Raw genomic sequence first — 21,170 nt, 5'->3', positions numbered from 1 at the left:
TCACAATTACTATGTATTGAGTGAGTAACCGCGCGAGAGATCTTGTAAAAAAGGTTGTAATAAATGGGTCATTATCTTAAAAAGACTTCATTACAGTTTTATACCAGAACGAAAGGAAATGAACATTTATTTCATCTATGAATGTTAGAGATAACTACATAACAGATTTTACAATAATTTCAATTATTCTTTTGTGTTCTGCTCAGAAGACAGAGTATCTGTAATAATAATTTCATTTCTGAGTTTAGATTTGCCATTGTTGATTCAGCCGAAATTTCATAGATTGATGATTTCTATTTCTATTTGATGATTTCTATTTCTATTTCAGAATGGAGATCCTGATTTTTAAACACTTAAATCCCACAAATTATGGGTTTACTTCAGAATTTGATAGGAAATCTACGTATCATATTGTTAAACGGCCCAGGATTATTGTTGCCGTATTCAGATTCAAAAGTTGTCAGAATCTGATATGAAGCCAAGAACAGGATGTTAACATATATTTAATAAGGATTGGTGATTATGCTCCTGTTTAGGATAAACATGGTTTTACTGAAAGCAGGAAAAATGTTTCTAATAAAGTGGTTATTTTGAAACATCCGATTGGATAATTGCATAGAAAGAGAGCTTATAGTGGTGCTTGATGTTTTTAACACGGGAGGGGTTTTGATTGGGTGAAAGGAATATTTTTTCTATTCTATTTGTATAGCTCTGTTGAATTTAAATGCTCAGTTTAAGATTTACTTATCATTAAGCTATAAAAGAAAGTGCTTGTTCAATGCCAAAGAAAAATGCACATCAGGGTACTTTCTTCCATCAGTGGTGGATTTGTCCGTCAGCTAGACGCTATTGGGGGAAAATACAGCAGTGGCTGCTGGAAATAACAGGTGTGAGCTTTCCTCTTCACCCCGACCTCTACTTACTCGGAATAAGACCGGACTACATTGACAAGAAGGATTGGTATATATTTGTCCATGTCTCAACAGTGGCGAGAATGGCATTTGCTCAACTGTGGAAAGATGCAGATACGCCCCCTGACCATCTGATAATAAACAAGATTCTCTGATGTGCTGAGATGGACAGGCTAACGTATATCTTAAAAGACAAGAAAGATTCAATATATAATAGAAGTTGGGACAGATGCTTTGTCTGGCTCAAAAGAAGGTTAAACTTAGGAGAAGGGTGATAAGATCGTCTAATTAGATTAACTAGATATTTACTAGGCTATATAACTCTTTATAATTTTGATAAAAACAGGCCAATTGTTTTGTAGTTAGTAAAAAGAACTTGATTGCATTGAAATGTTTGGCAGGGATGATATTAGTTAATATTAATTGGAGAGTGAGCTTAACTCTCGGTTAGTCATGTTTGTTGTTTTGTTTTAGTCCTGTGTTTATGTTTTTCTATATTTCGTTTCCTATATTGCTTTTCAATCATCATTGTGTGTTAATTTTATTGTAAATATTTAATAAAGATTATTTTATTAAAAAAAAAAGTGCTTGTTTAATGCCAAAGAAAAATGCACATCAGGGTGATCTTTTTTCCATAACTTTTCTCCATCCAGTGGAACTTTTATCTATATTAGAAATAATTTTAAAAACTGGATTTCAATTGAATTAAGATCACTGGAAGACCAGGTAGCGGGCGCACATGTGCATGCCATAAACCGGAAGCTCAGCTTCCCAGCGTATGCATGCGCGCCAGGGAGCTGCTCTTCTTGTTTCCGGTGCTCCCCGCTCCCGCCTGCTCCCGTTTTGGCACTCAGTGCCGAAAAGGTTTGCCAACACTGGTATAGAAGATATATTCAAACCTATACACAAGAATCTGATCAGCTAAAATTCAACACTAAATTGGCACCAGGTAAGGGTCAACAGAATTTAAGACTTGGACTTGAAGCACTTGTGGGAATGCAACAACTCTAAGCTCTAACCCACTTAACTCGGCCACTGCCTCCTTTTCTCCAACAGATACAGAAACTTGAATCTTGGATTTTATTTTCACTGCATTTTTCTTTGAATAGTCTTGCAGACAAAAAAAATGAGAAAAACACTATAGATAAATGATGTCATGTTTCACCAAATACTATATTAGATAGGAACAATCATTGCTATTCTGGGGAAGAAGCAGTTGCTGTCTGCAATAGAAGGAAAAAAAATATGTAATTGGTGAGAAATACTAAACATCTTTTTTTTTTCTTTCTAAAATGACATTAAGAATCCATGTGATGTGAATCAAGAATGGGAAACTGGATCTCTTAAGAATATTTCTCACTGAGGGTAGTGTGGCTTATTCCAGGCGAAGCCAGTGCAGAATTTCAACAGAAATATGCCAATATATAGAAGATAAATTGGCACATACTGTATTTTCCTTTCCTTGCAAAATGAAAAGAAAGAATTAACAATGGTTCTTGTTCGGTTTATTTTGCTTTGGAACATTTTTTGTTTACTATAACTTGTTTAGGATCATAGACATATTTCAAATACCTGATAATGTATCAAATAAGAAAATAAAAGTAATGTTGACTAACCTTCAGACTCCTATAGCAAAATGGAAAACTGCTTCTGTGTTAATTTCTTTTCAACTGACTACGGGTTTTTATCCTATATTTTCAGATACGGGTTGAAACCAAATGACCAGATCTTGGCAGAGGAGAAACATAAAGAGCTGTAAGAAATTCAATATGACTTCTTAAGTTTGATTTTCTATTAATTTAATAGGAAGTATTCTGTTTTCACCAATTATTTATAGCAGCTTTAATCTATTTTTCATTTAAAATGAAACAAAATAATACGAATGTCTTCCTTTCCTCCCCTCCCCTCCCCTCCCCTCCCCTTCCCTCCCTTCCCTTCCTTCCTTCCCTTCCCTTCCCTTCCCTTCCCTTCCCTTCCCTTCCCTTCCCTTCCCTTCCCTTCCCTCCCTCCCTTCCTTCCCTCCCTTCCCTTCCTTCCCTTCCTTCCCTTCCCTTCCCTTCCCTTCCCTTCCCTTCCCTTCCCTTCCCTTCCCTTCCCTCCCTTCCCTCCCTTCCCTTCCCTTCCCTCCCCTCCCCTTCCCTCCCTTCCCTTCCTTCCTTCCTTCCCTTCCCTTCCCTCCCCTCCCCTTTCCTCTTCCCTTCCTTCCTTCCTTCCCTTCCCTTCCTTCCTTCCCTTCCCTTCCTTCCCTTTCCTTCCCTTCCCTTTCCTCCCTCCCTTCCTTCCTTTCCTCCCTTCCCTTCCTTCCCTTCCTTCCCTTCCTTCCCTTCCCTTCCCTCCCTTCCTTCCTTCCTTCCTTTCCCTTCCCTTCCCTCCCCTCCCCTCCCTTCCTTCCTCTCTCCCTCCCTCCCTCCCTCCCTCCATCCTTTCATCCAAGGGTTGGAAGATACATTGGAGAACTTCTAGAAATTTATTAAATGAGCCTTGCCCCATTTTATGACATTTCTTGCCACAGTTGTTAAGTGAATCATTGCAGTTGTTAAGTTTGTAACACGGTTGTTAAGTGAGTCTGACTTCCCCATTGACCTTGCTTGGTCAGAAGGTCACCAAAGGGGGGACCCTACGACCCCAGGACACTTGCCACCGTCATAAATGTGAGTCGATTGCCAAGCATTTGGATTTTGATCATTTGACCCTGGGGATGCTGCAACGGTGGTAAGTGTGAAAAACGGACATAAGTCACTTTTTTCAGTGACGTCGTAACTTTGAACGGTCACTAAATGAACTGTGGTAAGTCAAGGACTACAGCAGTTCGTTTAGTTTTATTCCTAAAGCCGACTCTCTGTAGTTTCAAAATTCAAACTTATATGGTTGCCGTAGTTGTATTTGATCGCGTACATGTAAACAGTGGTACTTGATGGGTGACTTTTGGAATAAATGTGTGCACTTGACTTGAGAGTTTATTTCCAAAAACACTTCCAGAAGAAGCCCTGGGATGCAGTGACTTCAAGTTCTCAGCAGTTAGATGTTTATATAAGTGAAATAATTGCTTTTTATCAGCTCTGAAAATCTTGGTTTGGGTTCCTTTGTTGTAGAAACATTTGCTTGCTCCATGAATTATGCAGTGCCACTTAGCTCATGCAAGGGTATATTAACCGTGGCAAATGAATGTAAGATTATTATCTCACGGTCAAAATGACATGTATAAATGGTAGAATCAAAGTGATTTCACAGTCAGCTTTCCTTTTAAACGTTTAGATGTTTCCTGTGATTTGAATGACATTTTTCTCTTTTGAATTAAAATGTCTTCTAAGATCTTTTATTTCTTTTACTCCCTAGCCTAATCTGCAGAGCTGGGATCTCAGGGTGGTCTCCTATCCCAGCATTAATTAGTCTCCACCCTCTTTAGCTTTTTCAACAATCAACTTCTCCCTCATAGATACAAGCATCCCCGAAATAATGCAAACGATCTCCAAACTGGGATTGGTCATATCACCAGTTTTAATAATAATGACATAAGACATCATTCATTATTATATATTATAATCACATTATTGCCAAAATGATTTATCATCTGCCAGTAATGAAAAAGCGGTTGAAAATGAGCAGATTAAAATATTATGGGATTTCTGAATGCAAACTGATGAAGTCTTGGCCCCATAACACACCAGATTTAACTGCAATTGAAAAGAAGAAACTATGGAAAATTTATGTGGCAATACCAGGGAATAGCAGGATAGAATTGGAGACATTCATAGAGTATCAAGATCTGAACATTGAAGTTGAAAGATTATGGCATAAATTGGCCATGGTGGTCCCAGTGGGCACCCTTCTCTGGGTGCCATACCAAAAGATCTTGGATGCCAATGAGAAAATCTGGCATTGACAAAATTTCCATCTGTCAATTGTCAGCACTTCAACCTGCATTTACTCTAGTGCTGACATAAGAAGGAGAAGCGAAGGCGTCTGGAAAGGGACGTTTGACTTTTCACATACTTATTTTCTCTGGAGATAATATCCCTAGGAGATGGGATGGGAGGGGGGAAATTCCTTTGAGCTGGAGTAGATTAGGGGTAGAATGACTTGGAAGATGGCCAATGAGTGCAGGGGAGTGGGGAACGGAAAGGGAGGGTTTTGGGGCTGGACGTCAGTGTTGGCTTTGTTTGGAGTCGGGTTAGAATGTCGTGCTTAATAAATAGGAGTTTTTCTTCAAGGACTTTGTTTGAAATGCAATTTATTTGAGACGACCTCGAAACTTGACATCAATTACCAAAGGTCACACTGCTTGGATCCACATCACATGTATAGCAAGCCATTACATTGCGACCTCCTAACTTTTGGAGAAAAATACAGTAAGTAGGAAGGCCAACACCAGCTAAAGAACTGGCAGCAATTCTTTGTTGTTGTGTACATGATCATAGTAGTAGAATCTCCCATCAGAAACTGTGCTGGCATCTTTAAAGTTCTGAAAACTTGTACAGTATGGCAAAATATATTGAAAATAATATTGTCTTGTAGATGGTCTACATTAGGGGTGTCAAACTCGATTTCATTGAGGGCCGCATCAGGATTGTGTTTCACTTTGGGGGCCTGGGGTGGGCATAGCCAGGGTGGGCGTGGCCAGCTCGACGTCACTGGTGCCTGTGGCAGCCTGAGTGCTCTGCCAGTGAAAACGGGCTCCCAAGCTCCGTTTTCGGCTGCGATGGCCTCCTGCAACCCTCTGCAAGTGAAAAGGGAGCCCTCCCAAGCTTCATTTTTTCTGGCAGAGGCACCGCGGGCCGGTCCTTTGCTGTTTCCATGGAAGCCCTGCAAGCCAGTTCTAAGCATCCTGCGGGCTGGATCCGGCCCCCAGGCCTTGAGTTTGACACCCCTAGTCTACATTAACTCTGTTACATTTGGAATGAAAATAGAGGTGTCAGCCAAAGAATCATCCCAGAAAATCCATCCTCTAGGCCCCAGAGGATCCAGAAAATCCATCCTCTAGGCCCTAGTGATTCAGACCAGGGGCATGCATGGAATAGATAAATCATTTATCATAATCATTAAATGACCACATGCTATTTTTGCATAGCTTCTGATGCATCAGAACTTCAAAATATTGATATCTTAATATTATTATGATATCATATAGTTATTAATATTATAAATATTAATATCTTTCAGTGAGATGCATTTTATAATAATCAATGCTCCCTGAAGATGTGCTTTCACTGAAGGTCAGCCAAGCTTCATCCTCAAAAGAATGCTGTGACTTCCTATTTTAAAAATGGTTCTGTATAGTTGTCTGGATCAGTGGTGGTATTTAGCCGGCTTAGACCGGTTCGGACAAACCAGTAGTGGCGACCTGCCACCCCAGCGCTATGCCATCCTATTTAGATATGTTTTCTAAGCTGCATGTATTTGTGCAAGCCACATGTGCGAGCAAAGCTCATGTGCAGAAGGCACGGGCTCACATTTTCGGTGTGCAGGGAACCGGTGGTAAAATTACGTGAAATCCACCTCTGGTCTGGATAAATGATCATTTCAGCCCTAACAGTTATAACCCTTATAACAGAGGTCTTCAAACATGGCAGCTTTAAGACTTGTGGACTTCCACTGGCTGGAGAATTCGTGGAGTTGAAGTCCACAAGTCTTAAAGCTGCCATATTTGGGGACCCCTGCCTTATAACATCTCAAATGGAATCTTGCTTTAAATGGAATCTTGCTTTAGTACAGTGATGGCTAACCTTTTTGCTCTCGTGTGCCAAAAGTGGGCGGAGTGTGGGGGGGTCACGGGCATGCATGCCCACATCGATAATTCAATGCGCCCCACCCTCCCGCGCATGTGCATGCGACCCCCTCCATGCTCCCCCATGCTTTTGGCATGCGATGGCACGGTGGGCCCAGTAGACCCGTTTTATTTTTGCCCTCCCCAGGCTCCAGAGGTTTTCTTAGAGCCTGGGGAGGGTGAAAATGGCCTTCCCCACCCCACCGGAGGCCCTCCGGAGACCGGAAACGGCCCATTTCCCGACTTCCGGTGCGACCATTTTTCACCCTCCCCAGGCTCCAGAGGCTTTCTAGGAGGCTGGGGAGGGCAAAAACAGCCTCCCCCCCCCCCCACAGGCCCTCTGGAAGCTGGAAACGACCTGCTTTCTGACTTCCGGTGGGACCAGAAGGCCCAAAAATCAGCTGGATTCAGCATGCGCGCTGGAGCTGAGCTAGGGAAACACTCGTGTGCCCACTGATATGGCTTCCCGTGAGTTTTCGCCATCACGGCTTTAGTACAATCAACATAAACAAACTAGTCCCCTCTTCTGAAATATTTTTTTAAAAAAACTGAACTCTCTTTGCTGCTTCTATTTTAAGATAATTTACATGAGGATATCAACACACTGCGTTCCTGCAATACACGTCCAAAGATTTAAAGTGGTTGCATTTTTCTGTAACACATCGTTGGACGGTCCATTCCATTTTTTTAAAATTCTACTGGGATTTTAAAAAACAAAAATAGGCTTTGTTTCAGTATTTTTTTTTCTTTGCAATTTTGGACAAAATTGTCCTGTTTTCCTTTAAAACAGGAGTCTCCAAAGTTGGCAATTTTAAGACTTGTGGATTTCAAGACGGCTGGCTGGTGAATTCTAGGAGTTGAAGTCCACAAGTCTTAAAGTTGCCTTGTTTGTTATACTCTTCTTTTTTTTTTTTTGGAGACCCCTGCCTTAAAACATTCTAAATGAGAACAAAAATGAAGTCAGGTCTAAATACTTTCTGATTGCACTGTGAGTGGCCAAGGGTTTTTCCCTTCTGCAAAGGTCTATCGCAGATACTCAGGCAAGGAAACTTAGTGTTCTGGCTTCCTTTCCTGTAATTTCAATTATATTTTCATATTCGGTTCTAGGAGCCTGTCTCCCCCTGAAAAGAGTTAGCATTAATGTGTTCTGTCGGTTGTTTTAACTGCACATGGTTCTCCTATTTTTGCGGTTTTCAATTAGCTTTGGCAGAAAGAGGCATGTTACTACTTCCTTCTCCTCTTTGTTGCTTTTATCCAGCTAAACAACCTGCACACCGTTTTTCCAAAATGAATCTTTATTCGCATTGGAACGAATAAGCTAGAGTACATACATGCACATTTAAAGTGCTTTCTCTATTGGAAATCCAATTGCGCTGTTCATACTATGCTTTGGCTTGACGTTCTCCTGCCTCTAAAAATACATACGTCGCAAATACCCGTCCAAATTCGTTCCTTGCACTTCTCAAAGAACGATGCTAGATGGTGCTGCTTTTTCTTGCCGCTACAAAAATCTATGCAGCAAATTTCAAACCGGCTTGTTTTTGTTTTTTCCGATGCTGCTTGCTTCATGACGCTTCCACCTCTTTCATAGAAGAATCCCCCCCCCCTCCCAATTGCGGTATGTGTGCAATCCACAGTTGTTTGTCTTTTCTGAAAAAAGAAGCTTAAAGCCGCAGTTCGGTTTAGGAATTAAAGCTTTTCATGGATGAACTTGAAAACCTCGGCTTCACATTTAGTTTTCTGCCTCAATACATTTTTGAGGGTTTCTTTCCTTTTTTTTTTCCTCCAGAAAAAGCGAGCCGTGTTTTTTCCAAAGGCAATTCATTGTATGTTCACATCGCTGTTCAGGGAAAAAAAAAAAGAGAGTATAACAAATGTGTTTGGGAAATAGGTGTTTTTGGGGAATAATAAGTATGGAGTGAATATTATTTGGATCAAAGCAACCTGATTTTGGGGTAGATTTTGGAACAGTTTTATCTCCCAGAGGGAATGTTTTTGTGAAGAAATGGAAATGTTAACGTTGCATGCTACAGAAACATCTTCCTTTTTGAAAAGTAGATGCGGCTGACAGAAGGGAAATATAAATATTTACATGGACTGGGGTTTGTCTCCCTCTGAAGTATTTACTTAAAACTGCAGCTTTGCCTTCTTCTGTTTTGAAGTATGTCTGCACCGTAAATGTTGCTTGCTTTCTGTGTCCCACTATGCAAAACATGTGGCTAGATAAGGACTCTTTTCTATGATATTATTCAACTTCTGAGCAGTGGTGAAATGTAAAATTTGTTATTATCGATTCTGTGGGCATGGCTTGGTGGGGGGTGGAGGTTTAATGTGACTGGGTGGGCGTGGCCAACTTTTTTTTTTTTTTACTTTTAAAAGCATTTTTCTACAACCTTAAGAGGTTGCAGAAAAAAATGCTTTTAAAAGCCTCTGACGATGAGGCAACTCAGCTCAGCTGGAATCGTCAGAGGCTTTTAAAATAAGAGCCTTGGTAGTACAGTGGTCTAAGGCACCCTGTTATTAAGCTGGTTATTAAGACCAGCTGCCTGCAATTACTGCAGGTTCGAATCTCGCCAAGGCTCAAGATTGACTCAGCCTTCCATCCTTTCTAAGGTAGGTAAATTGAGGACCCAGTTGTGGGGGCAATAAGCTGACTTTGTATAAATATACAAAAGGATGAAGGCTATTGCTGAGCACATTGTAAGCCGCCCTGAGTCTCCGGAGAACGGCAGCATATAAATCAAATTTTTTAAAAAAACATTTTTTTCTATAACCTCTTCGGCTGAAGAGGTTGTAGAAAAAATGCTTTTAAAAGCCTCTGACGATCCCAGCTGAGCCGCACGATCATCAGAGGCTTTTTTTTTTTACTTTTAAAAGCATTTTTTCGGCCGAAGAGATCGTAGAAAAAATGCTTTTAAAAGTTTTTTTAAAAAGCCTCTGATGATTCCGCAGTTCAGCTGGGCATGGGGGGGGGGCAGGGATTTTTGATACCGGTTCTCCGAACCACCTGCCGCCATCGCTACTGGATCGGGCGATCTGGTCCAAACCGGGAGCATTTCACCCCTGCTTCTGAGGCTGTTAATTCGTAAAGACATCATTCTGGGGGAAGGATGGGAATAGTGAAAGGCTCTTATCAGGAGGCAACGTAGCCTAATGGTGCAGACTAGGACAGGGGTCTCCAACCTTGGCAACTTTAAGCCTGGCGGACTTCAACTCCCAGAATTCCCCAGTCAGCTGGCTGGGGAATTCTGGGAGTTGAAGTCCGCCAGGCTTAAAGTTGCCAAGGTTGGAGACCCCGGACTAGGAGATGGTAAGTTTTACTCTCGCCTCAGGCATGTTTAATAAATAATAATGAGAGCCAGCTGAGTGATTTGGGGCCAGTATCTCTCTCTCCCCCTCAACCCAACTCACCTCACAGGATTGTTGTTGTAGGGAGAACAGAAGAAGAGTTAGATATGATCACTACCTTGAGTTCTCCATACAAATAACAAAGGCAGGATAGAAAAGAAATAAATATTGCTTGCACTGCCAGAGAAGGTTGTTGTTTCACCTTCTCTTCGGCCAAATTCGTGTTTCCAAAAGAGGAGAGGAAATGGGTCTCCAGATAACCCTGCAATTGGCCATTGCTTTTTTAATGAAATTAATAATCGAGGTCTCCAAAGGATAGCTTCCCCCCCCCCCCTTTTTCCCTTTAAATTCTTGTTCATGGTAACCGACCGTAATATAATAAATAAAAATGTAAGAAATACAATAGAATTATTGATTAAAATAAAAATAAAATAAAAACACAACAACAACAACATAAAAATATCATCCTTACAAACAATTAAGACAGCATCTCAATCGGTTGAAATCATTTCGTGCTTACAATTCTCCAGATCTCCTCATATAACAATTATTCTTTACTTAAGATAAATATTTAAACATTTCATATATGCTATCTCATCTCCATACTTTTTTGTCAAACCATTGATAAAATATCTCCCATATCAAATAATTTATTTTAATCTAAAATAAAACTTTTTTCAAAAAGAAAAAAAAAAGAAAAAAAAGAAATACAATAGAATTCTTTATAGAATTCTTTATTGGCCAAGTGTGATTGGACACACAAGGAATTTGTCTTTGGTGCGTACGCTCTCGGTGTACATAAAAAGACAAGATACATTCGTCAAGAATCATAAGAGACAACACTTAATGATATAGTCATAGGGTACAAATAAGCAATCAAATCATACTAGGAAACAATATAAATCATAAGGATACAAGCAACAAAGTTACAGTCATGCAGTCATAAGTGGGAGGAGATGGGTGATAGGAACGATGAGAAGACTAACAGTAATAGTAATGCAGACTTAGCTCAGGAAAACACTGTTCTTGTGTCTAGTTGTTCTGGTGTGCAGTGCTCTGCAGTGCTCTATAGCGTCGTTTTGAGGGTAGGAGTTGAAACAGTTTATGTCCTGATGTGAGGGGTCTGTAAATATTTTCACAGCCCTCTGAAAAGAAAGCAATCTGAAAAGAAAGAGAAAAACGATGGCATTCGTTGTGCAGTGCTGTACTGTAGTCATATATTAAGACTGCCAACTAAGACAGGGTCCTCAAAATGTAGATGGTGAGATCTTCTAGTTCAGGGGTGTCAACCTCAAGGCTCGGGGGTCTGATCCGGCCCGTGGGGTGCTTAGATCTGGCCCACGGGACTGCCCTGGAAACAGCGAAGGACCAGCCCGATAATGTGCCTCTGCCAGTGAAAACGGAGCTCTGGAAGGCCGTGATCACTTGGGCCACCACAAGTGCGCCGACACGAGTGATGTCAAGTTGGCCACGCCCATCCCACCCCCAGGTCAAACACAACCCTGATGTGGCCCTCAATGCAATCGAGTTTGACACCCCTGTTCTAATCCAACGTCTTGCCCAGGGTAGTAAATCTCATACCATCCTGGAGACCAATTGCCCAGTTGCGTGGAAAATGTCCATGATTGAGCTTCCATAACTCCAGGAAGAAGACTACTCCATGCTTGGTAGCTCTCCCAGTTAGGCAATTACTCCTTATTTTGAGTTTGGATCTTCTTCTATGAAGTTTCTGCCCTCCGGCTCTTGTCCTCTTCTTCCCTGTTGCCTAGTCTGCTCTTCCTCTTCTCCCAGGGGAGTATCATTGTTTGCAATGATTGGCCCTTTAAGTGCCCGAGAAAAAGGACGGCATCTACTCTGATAGTTCCCTAACTCAACTGTGAATTCAGCATTCACATTGAGGATCTACAGCTAGACTCCTCTTCCTAAGCTCAGCCCAGTTTATCGGTATCCCAACACCAGCAAACCTTTGGCGATTATCTCTGTGAAACAGTTTATCTCCTGGTACCCATTCCTCAGACAAATCGCATTTGCCCTTTCAAATCAGCAAGACCAGACTGTACAGTAGCTTTATAACGAATAATGATAGCTACTCTTCCATGTCCTTGTCTCAACTTTAATGAAGCCTACTTGAATGGGGAATATTGGCCTGGGAATACAATTTGCCTTCTATGACAGCTTGCGCAAAAGGCTACGTGGTGTCGAAAGCTTTACGGCCCATTTATGACCATTTGTGGTTGTCAATACAGTCACCACACATTGTCCTATGCCTGACTTGTATTTTTTCCCCTCCCCCTGCCCCTTGCAGAGAAGAGAGACTAGAGAGGAAGGGATTGAAAGAGAGTAAACTGTTCGCTCTTCTACGGATTGAAAGCAATGCAATCAGGCTGTCAGGGTTCCAAGTAATACCTCCAACGAAGGGTTTCCTCAAGCTTCCGGGAGGGTGAAAACTGCTTCCCCCAGTCTCCGGAGGCCTTCTGGAGGCCAGAAACGACCCGTTTCCAGCCTTACAGACCTTCCGGGAGGGCCATTTTTCGCTCTCCCAGAGGCCATTTTTCGGTGTCCCAGAAAGCCTCCGGAGTGAAGGAATCTACCGTAAAAGACAAGAATTGGATAAGATCTTATTAGAAGGAGGGAAAAGGATATTATCTAAATGTTATGCATATTTATTGTCTCTGCAGATAGGACAGGATGTAGTGAAGGATTGTATGATAGCATGGGGGCGAAATTTTGGATATCCCCTTGACTTCCAGCAATGGGAACAGATTTGGTTGAAAAATATGAAATTAACCATGGCCTCCTCATATAAAGAAAACATATATAAAATGGTCTACCGGTGGCATCTCCCCCCGGCGAGATTAGCTAAAATGTTTCCCGGGACATCTGCCTGCTGTTGGAAGTGCAGTTACCATAATGGAACCTATTTTCACCAATGGTGGACCTGCCCACAGGCGGTTAAATATTGGAAAAAAATACGGCAATGGATTTTGGAAATTACACAGATTAATTTGGAATTAAGACCTGAGATTTTCCTATTGGGGGCAAAACCTTTGAATGTTAAATCAGATATATAGTTCTTGTTGATTCACATTATCACTGCAGCAAGATTAGCGTATGCGCAGGAGTGGAAAAATCAATGCTTACCGATAGATTTGAAAATAATATATAAAATTAATGAGTGTGCGGAATCAGATAGATTAACTAGATTGATCAGTGGTAAAAAAGATTCAGAATTTTATAACAGTTGGAAAGTATGGTACGATTGGGTCCAGAAAAGGTGGGATAGAATAGACATATGATGATGTGTATATATGATGGCAAATATGTATGTATAAAGGAATGACTTTATACTTATGGACAATGTAATCATATTATACCATGGTGGCAGGATTGTATATTTTATTTCTGTATTGGTGTATAGAATATATTAATAAAAATTATATATATATAAAGAAAGCCTCCGGAGCATGGCGAGGGCAAATACGGCCTCCCTGGGCTCCGGAGGCCGGAAACAGGCCTGTTTCTGGACTTGCAGAACTTCCGTGAGGCTTGTTTTTCACCCTCCCCAGGCTCCGGAGGCTTTCCTTGAGCCTCCAGGAGGGCAAAAACTGCTTCCCCTGGGCTCAGGAGGCCCTCCGGAGTCTGGAAACAGTCCTGTTTCCAGATTATTTATTTATTTATTTATTTATTTATTTATTTATTTATTTATTTATTTATTTATTTATATTATTTGCATTTATATATTTGCATTTATCGTGTGGAGACTCCTGGGAGGGGAGGGGCGGGGTGGTTATGGCCAGCCAGCGGTGACATATGGGGGTTCTCTGAACCCCGGCAATCCTTAGCTAGAGGATCAACCAAACCCTGCCCAACCCCCAGGAGCCCACCCCTGGTTTTATTTCTAATGATCCCTTCTCTTCCTGCTTTAAATCGTATTTTTCTCTCCCTTTTCTTCTCCAAGGTCACCCCTGCCCTGGCTCTATGTTCCTTGGCCTTAGGCCATAATCAAGAACTCTTTGGAGCCTGCTTCAAAGGGATTAGCTTGTATAGTTGATTTTCAAATTTAGTCAGAAGCTAATTTGTCTCCTCCTCCTCCTCCTTTTTGTTTACACTACTTCTGTATAAACATAAACAGATATTTTAAAATGTAGAAATGTAACTTGTTTAATCCAAGCTTAGCCTGTGATCATTTGTCCCTCTCCTCTGCTTTAAAAAAAAAAAACGGTTTTATAAAATAATCCCAGCATGTGGGGGCTTCTACGGTCCAACTCAGATGTGGGGTGTTTTGCTCGAGAGGAGCAGAGGGAATCTGCAGGAAAGATCCATCAGATAAGATCCCTGCCTGCCATCCTGTGGGATTTGACAAGCCAAGAGCACGACAGGATCCTAGCTATTCATGGCTGGAATTTTCTTCCACAGATACAGCAATGATGTAACGTTTCTGTGAACAGAACTACTCTCTTATATACTAAAGCTGGCTAATTTTGAATTAGGTTTCTCTCTTTTTTAAATGCCTTCTCTTCTAAGAGTCTTTGATTATTTAATCCCCACTCTAATGGGATGGTTAACGTTATTAAACTGCCAATAATGCCATAAAGAATTTTTGCCATTTTGAATGCAGATGAACAGACTGCCACATGATGGTGCTGCTGCTGTTTTGCTTCTTTTCCCTCTTTAAAATTGTCCTGTTGAGACTGAAATAAAAGCTAATCTGTACCACAAAAAGGCCTATTACAATAACAACAACAACAACAAAAAAGCTTGAGGCCATTTTGCCACTGAAGCTGTGAAGGGATGAAGATACTCCAGGCGTAGCTGGAAGGAGCCTTTCTTGATAGAATCCCAGGCCTGTTTCTCCAATATTTTAGAACTGAATTTGTAATCTGCATAAAGCAGGTTTTTGTTTTTAATATGCAGGGATATCGCTATAGAACGCTTTCCCAAAGATAATCATTGTTGTGGTGTCACTTCTGACTCTGTGACCCAGTGGATGTCTGCCTGCCACTACCCTGTTTCCCCTAAAATAAGACATCCCCTGATAATAAGCCCAATTTGGCTTTTGAGCACATGCACTAAAATAAGCCCTCCCTGAAAATATTTAAACGCATGAGCAGCTGGTCCCCGCCATTTCCTCTGGTTTCCTCCATGCACCCCAAAATAATAAGACCTCCCCGAAAATAAGGCCAAGCGCTTATTTCAGGGTTCAAAAAAATATAAAACGGGGTCTTATTTTCGGGGAAAAACAGTAGTTGCTTCCTTGAGTTCCTGATAGTTCATGCAGGTGTGTCTTAGGCGCCTTATTTTCTGTCCGCCCATGTTTTGTTTGCCTTGATTTTTCCAAACATCGTGGTCTCTTCCGTGGCTCTTTTCTTAAGTGTTTTGGGTTTAAAATAAGCTTTAGCATCAGCGTCTTGTAAATTATCAGGGGCTTAGGTGCAAACACGTGGGATCTTTTATCCAAATGCAGTATGGTGCATTCTAATATATGGGTTTTAAAAAGCACAGAGGTAGTCCTTGACTTATGACTGGTTGTGAAGTGATTATTTGAACTTATGACCAACCTCCCCAGAGTGCTCATTTGTTAACCACCAACCACAGCTTTTGCTTAACAACCTACACACACACATACACACACACACACACACACACACACAATCATAAAATCGGTTACAGTCATGTGACGACTGATTTACGACCTTAATCCTGGCTTCCTCGTTGACTTTGTCACTTGTCAACCTTCTGACAAGCAAAGACTGCTGAGGGGAGAGGACAGAAGATGCCTTTCCTGTTACAAACTTATTAGATGCAATTTCAAAATACAAATCCTGTCCATCCATTCCTTCTGCCTTAAAAAAAAAAAAGCAGTAAGAAAGCTGTTATCACGATCAACTTGAGGAAGAGGATAATATGCACCGATGATGTGACCTAGTTTGGGTCATGAAACGTCTGCAAGAAAACCATCCACCAACCAGCCCTCATTTCAACCTGGAGCTACAAATGTCATGTTTTATCGGAGGATAAAATGTTCTGTCCCCCTTCCCCACACAGGCAAACACACAACCAGGCACGCCTGCCAAGATTTTATTAAGCAATCAGACTAGAAACCCTTGCAGATAAGAGTTTTGGCAGTAAACTGTGAAATGCCTGCCAAGTCAGTTTTCATTCACAGTAAGCAAGAGAGAGTTTATCCTCAGTCCGGTCCAGTAGCAAAAAGCAATCCACGAAGCAATAGTTTGCCAAGGTCCAATCCAAATATGCAGAAGCCAGATTTCAGTCGGGGTCACAACATAAAAGATGGTGGTGAAAAATACAGAAAAGGAGACCACAATGCTTCCTTTTTGCTAGATCTAGCCCCTATGTTGGTCCCCAAGGTGGACCTTCCTTCTTTCATCACTATATAGTTCGTTGCTCATAATCCTAAACAGGGGTGAAATCTACTTACCTTCCTTACCGGTTCGGAAGTACACGCTTCTGGGTTATTATTTTTTATTTTATTATTTATTAAATTTTTATACCGCCCCCTCTCCCGAAGGACTCGGGGCGGTGAACAGCCAAAATTAAAAACACACAATACAAATATTAAAATACATTAAAACAAAATTAAATTATCTTAGGCTTCTCCCAATTTAAAACCCCGTTACCCATAAAATTCACCCAATTAAAAAAAAAAATTTTTTTAACCCAGCCCGGCTTGTTGAAATAAAAAAGTCTTCAGGGCCCGGCGGAAGGTCCGGAGGTCCGGGATTAGTCGTATCCCTGGGGGTAGCTCATTCCAGAGGGCGGGTGCCCCCACAGAGAAGGCTCTTCCCCGGGGGGTCGCCAGCCGACATTGCCTGACAGACGGCACCCTGAGGAGACCCTCTCTGTGGGAGCGTGTTGGCCGGTGGGAGGTTATCGGAGGCAGAAGGTGGTCTCGTAAATAACTGGGTCCTAAGCCATGGAGCGCTTTGAAGATGAGAACCAACACCTTGAAGCGCACTCGGAAGACCACTGGAAGCCAATGCAGCTCGCGCAGGAGAGGAGTCACGTGGGAGCGCCATGCCGCCCCCATAAGTACCCGCGCGGCCGCATTCTGCACCAGTTGGAGCCTCCGAGTGCTCCTCAAGGGGAGCCCCATGTAGAGAGCATTGCAGTAGTCAAGGCGGGAAGTAACGAGGGCATGAGTGACCGTGCATAGGGAGTCCCGATCCAGAAAGGGGCGCAACTGGCGTATCAGGCGGACCTGATAGAAAGCCCCCCTGGCCACGGCCGTCAAATGCTCTTCTAAGGACAGCCGTGCGTCCAGGAGGACACCCAAGTTACGCGCCATCTCCGTGGGGGCCAATGTCTCGCCCCCAATAGTCAGCAATGGCACCAGCTGACTATATCGGGACGCCGGCAGCCACAGCCACTCAGTCTTGGAGGGATTGAGTCGGAGCCTGTTCCTCCCCATCCAGACCCGCACCGCCTCCAGGCACCGGGACATCACTTCAAGGGCATCGTTGGGGTGGTCTGGGGTGGAGATGTACAGCTGGGTGTCATCAGCGTACAGATGGCACTGCACCCCAAAACCACGGATGATCTCGCCCAGCGGCTTCACATAAATGTTGAACAGGAGAGGCGAGAGGACCGACCCTTGTGGCACCCCACAAACCAAGTGCCTTGAGGTCGACCTCTGCCCTCCAGCCAACACAGACTGCGACCGGTCGGAGAGATAGGAGGAGAACCACCGTAAAACAGTGCCTCCCACTCCCAACCCCTCCAACCGGCGCAGCATGATACCATGGTCGATGGTATCAAAAGCCGCTGAGAGGTCTAATAGGACCAGAACAGAGGAGCAACCTCTGTCCCGAGCCCTCCAGAGATCATCAACCAACGCGACCAATGCCGTTTCCGTGCTGTACCCGGGCCTGAAGCCGGACTGGAACGGATCTAGATAGACGGTTTCATCCAGGTACTGCGGGAGCTGTCGCGCAACTACACTCTCAACAACCTTCGCCAGGAAGCGAAGGTTGGAAACTGGACGATAGTTTGCTAAAACAGCTGGGTCCAGAGAGGGCTTCTTGAGGAGGGGCCTCACCACCGCCTCTTTCAAGGCGGGAGGCAAGAACCCCTCACTCAAGGAAGCATTTATAATCCTCTGGAGCCAGCCTCATGTAACCTCCCGGGTAGCCAGCACCAACCAGGAGGGACACGGGTCCAATAAACATGTGGTTGCGTTCAACCTCCCCAGCATCCTGTCCACGTCCTCGGGAGTCACAGGGTCAAACTCATCCCAGATAACCGTCTCAAGACAGACCTCGGACAACCCGCCTGTACCTACCCAGTCGGAGTCCAAGCCTTCCCGAATTTGAGCGACTTTATCGTGCAGATAATGCGCAAAATCCTCAGCACGACCTTGGGTTATAGAATAGAATAGAATAGAATAATAGAGTTGGAAAGGACCTTCGAGGTCTTCCAGTCCAACCCCCTGCTTAGGCAGGAAACCCTACACCACTTCAGGCAAATGGTAATCCAACCTCTTCTTAAAAACTTCCAGTGTTGGAGCATTTACAACTTCTGCAGGCAAGTTGTTCAATTGATTAATTGTTCTAACTGTCAGGAAATTTCTCCTTAGTTCTAAGTTGCTTCCTTCCTTGATTAGTTTCCACCCATTGCTTCATGTCCTATCCTCCGGTGCTTTGGAGAATAGCTTGACTCCCTCTTCTTTGTGGCAGCCCCTGAGATATTGGAACACTACTATCATATCTGCCCTAGTCCTTCTTTTCATTAAACTAGACATACCCAGTTCCTGCAACCGTTCTTCGTGTGTTTTATCCTCCGGTCCCCTAATCATCTTTGTTGCTCTTCTCTGCACTCTTTCTAGAGTCTCAACATCTTTTTTACATCGTGGCGACCAAAACTGAATGGTTTTGAATGTTCCATTCTAGAATATTTTGGTTCTGTAGGAGAGAAAATAGGACCCTGAATTTTTCCAACAGTGGAAATGAGCCATACAGCCTACCCAAAAATGATTGATGGATTGAGAGAAGGGAAATCCAAGAGGGTGATAAACAAATGCATGTATTATATAGCTTTTTGTCCTTTTCCTTCCTACATTTCTCCAGATTTCTGTCCTTTGAGCTGTCTTTCCAGCAGACTAGTCTGAAAAGAGACAAGGCCCGTCATCATTTGTTTTCCTTAAACCTGCCTGTGGAGCAAGCGGGAGGGAGATACATCTCCTAAGCCGACCTGTTTCTGTTGTAGAAAAAGGGCCTTCACAGTGAGTTCAGTGTACCATTCAACGTTTTAAAGCTCCAGCTCAAGTTGGATATCCCTGCCATGAATAAAATTAATAGTTCATATCCCGTGAAACAGAAGGTTTCGTGCCGAATAACAAAAGGCAGCTATAGAAATAAATGAATGTGGAGTGATAACAATGCCTGAGGTTATCATGAAACCTTTTTTCTCCACCTACTAGTTCCTCTTAGACAAAGGCATTTGCCCCTTTTTAAAAAGGAGAATGTGCCAAAAAGTTAAATAGCTTTATAGCTATTCCATTTGTAGGTAATTATTGAACAGCAATAAGCACAAAATAAATAATAGGATAAATAGAAAATTTGAAAGTTAGAATATTGAGGCTAAGAGAAACCCAAATTTCAGATGTGGTACAGGCTCATTTATGGAATAATCATCCAAAAATGATTTTCAAGTTGAATTATTATTATTTTTTGTCAGACAGTTTTGATAAAGGAATTTTCATCTCAAGTTTTTAACCGCTGAGCCATCGTGCCCTAGCAGTTCAAAAGCATGCAAATGCGAGTAGATTAATAGGTACCACTTGGGTGGGAGGGTAACAGTGTTCCGTGTGCCTTTGGCGAATAGTCATGCTGGCCACGTGACCATGGAAGTGTCTTTGGACAATGCTGGGTCTCTCGGCCAAGAAACATAGATGAGCACCGTGCCTTAAAGTTGGACATGATTGGACAGAGAAACCTTTACCTATAAACTTTAGGAGGCACAGTGGTGAGCTTCAACTGCTGTTACCACCGGTTCGCTTCATGCACGTGCTTCTCGCACGCACACCAAACTTGTGCTCCGCGCAAGCGCAGTGTTTTAAGGAACAGCTGAGATGCGGCAATCCGCTCTGCCGCTCCTTTCAGCTGGGCTAAAAATGACTGAATATAAGGTATGTATAACACAGGGGCGGGCAGGAGGGCCAAGCTAACTGTCAGAGAGAACCGGTTCGCTCTCACCTCACCATCTCCGCTACCGACTTGCCCAAACCGGAGAGAACTGGTAGCAACCCACCACTGAGGAGGGACCTTTAGAGTTTGTTATCACAAGATGGCATGCTAGCTATCAGCTTGGCTGGCTTAAAGAAAGGGTTGGATCAAAATAGGCTAGCCATGATGAAGTGACTAGTAGCCTTGATAACATTGTGACGGCTGCTGAAAACCATCTGCTGTGCAACTACTGGGCTTCCTTGTGCAGTTGGTTGGCCACTGGATGACCAGGCTGCTAGAGTATACGGACCAGGGGTCTGATCCAGTAGAATACTGCTTATGTTCTCCTCCCGTTTTTTAATCACAACAACATCTCTATGAAGTTGGTTGAGGGGAGAGGGGGAGAGAGAGAGGGAGAGAGAAAGGGAGAGAGGAGGGGGGAGGTCCTTTAGGGACTTTGTATGGCTATGGGTAGGCTATAACCTGAGTCTTCCCAGTTCCATTTTTACATCTTAACCACCAAACCACACTGATTCAAAGTAATGATTCCAATTTAATAAACCAACAGTCTTTTTCATCCTAGTTGATTGTATATTGCACTTCTAATGAACAGTTGACTGATTCTCTCATTAAAATAAATCCTCCAGCTGAAGAGAGAGAAGGGAGAGGAAGCAGAAGAGAAAGAAAGAGTCAAGCTAGGGAGAAATTGCTAACAAATGGCTTCTTTACAAGGGACTGGTGTAGTCTTTGCTGCTTATTTGGTTGTGGCAATTTTGGGGACAAATAAAGATGTCATCTTTCAGAGAACAAATTCACTCGCCAAGGAAACTGGGGAAGCAGACAAGAATTTGGCAGGGAAGTCAAAGAGAAGGATTGTTTTTGGTTCAATCTCCTTCCTATTCACCTGAGGAACAGGAACATGGGACAATGCTCTTACAATTAACACAAGGCGTACTGTGTTTGCTT

At 42.7% G+C, this 21,170-nt stretch overlaps 1 protein-coding gene across 3 annotated transcripts in view; it reads left to right on the top strand.

Moving 5' to 3' along the window:
* Positions 1–21,170, top strand: part of ADK (adenosine kinase) — a 261,824-nt gene that overhangs the window by 48,728 nt on the left and 191,926 nt on the right. For all 3 annotated transcript variants that reach the window (XM_070945416.1, XM_070945415.1, XM_070945417.1), the window contains one exon: positions 2,613–2,666. In XM_070945416.1, the coding sequence (XP_070801517.1) occupies positions 2,613–2,666 (54 nt within the window). The remainder of the gene's footprint in view (positions 1–2,612; positions 2,667–21,170) is intronic.

The sequence above is a fragment of the Pituophis catenifer genome, unplaced genomic scaffold, assembly GCF_029215685.1.
Source record: "Pituophis catenifer annectens isolate HBS135680 unplaced genomic scaffold, rPitCat1.0.hap2 SCAF_6, whole genome shotgun sequence".
Lineage (NCBI taxonomy): Eukaryota > Metazoa > Chordata > Lepidosauria > Squamata > Colubridae > Pituophis > Pituophis catenifer.
The sequence above is the reverse complement of the archived record's forward strand: the minus strand, read 5'-3'. Positions and strand labels throughout refer to the sequence as shown.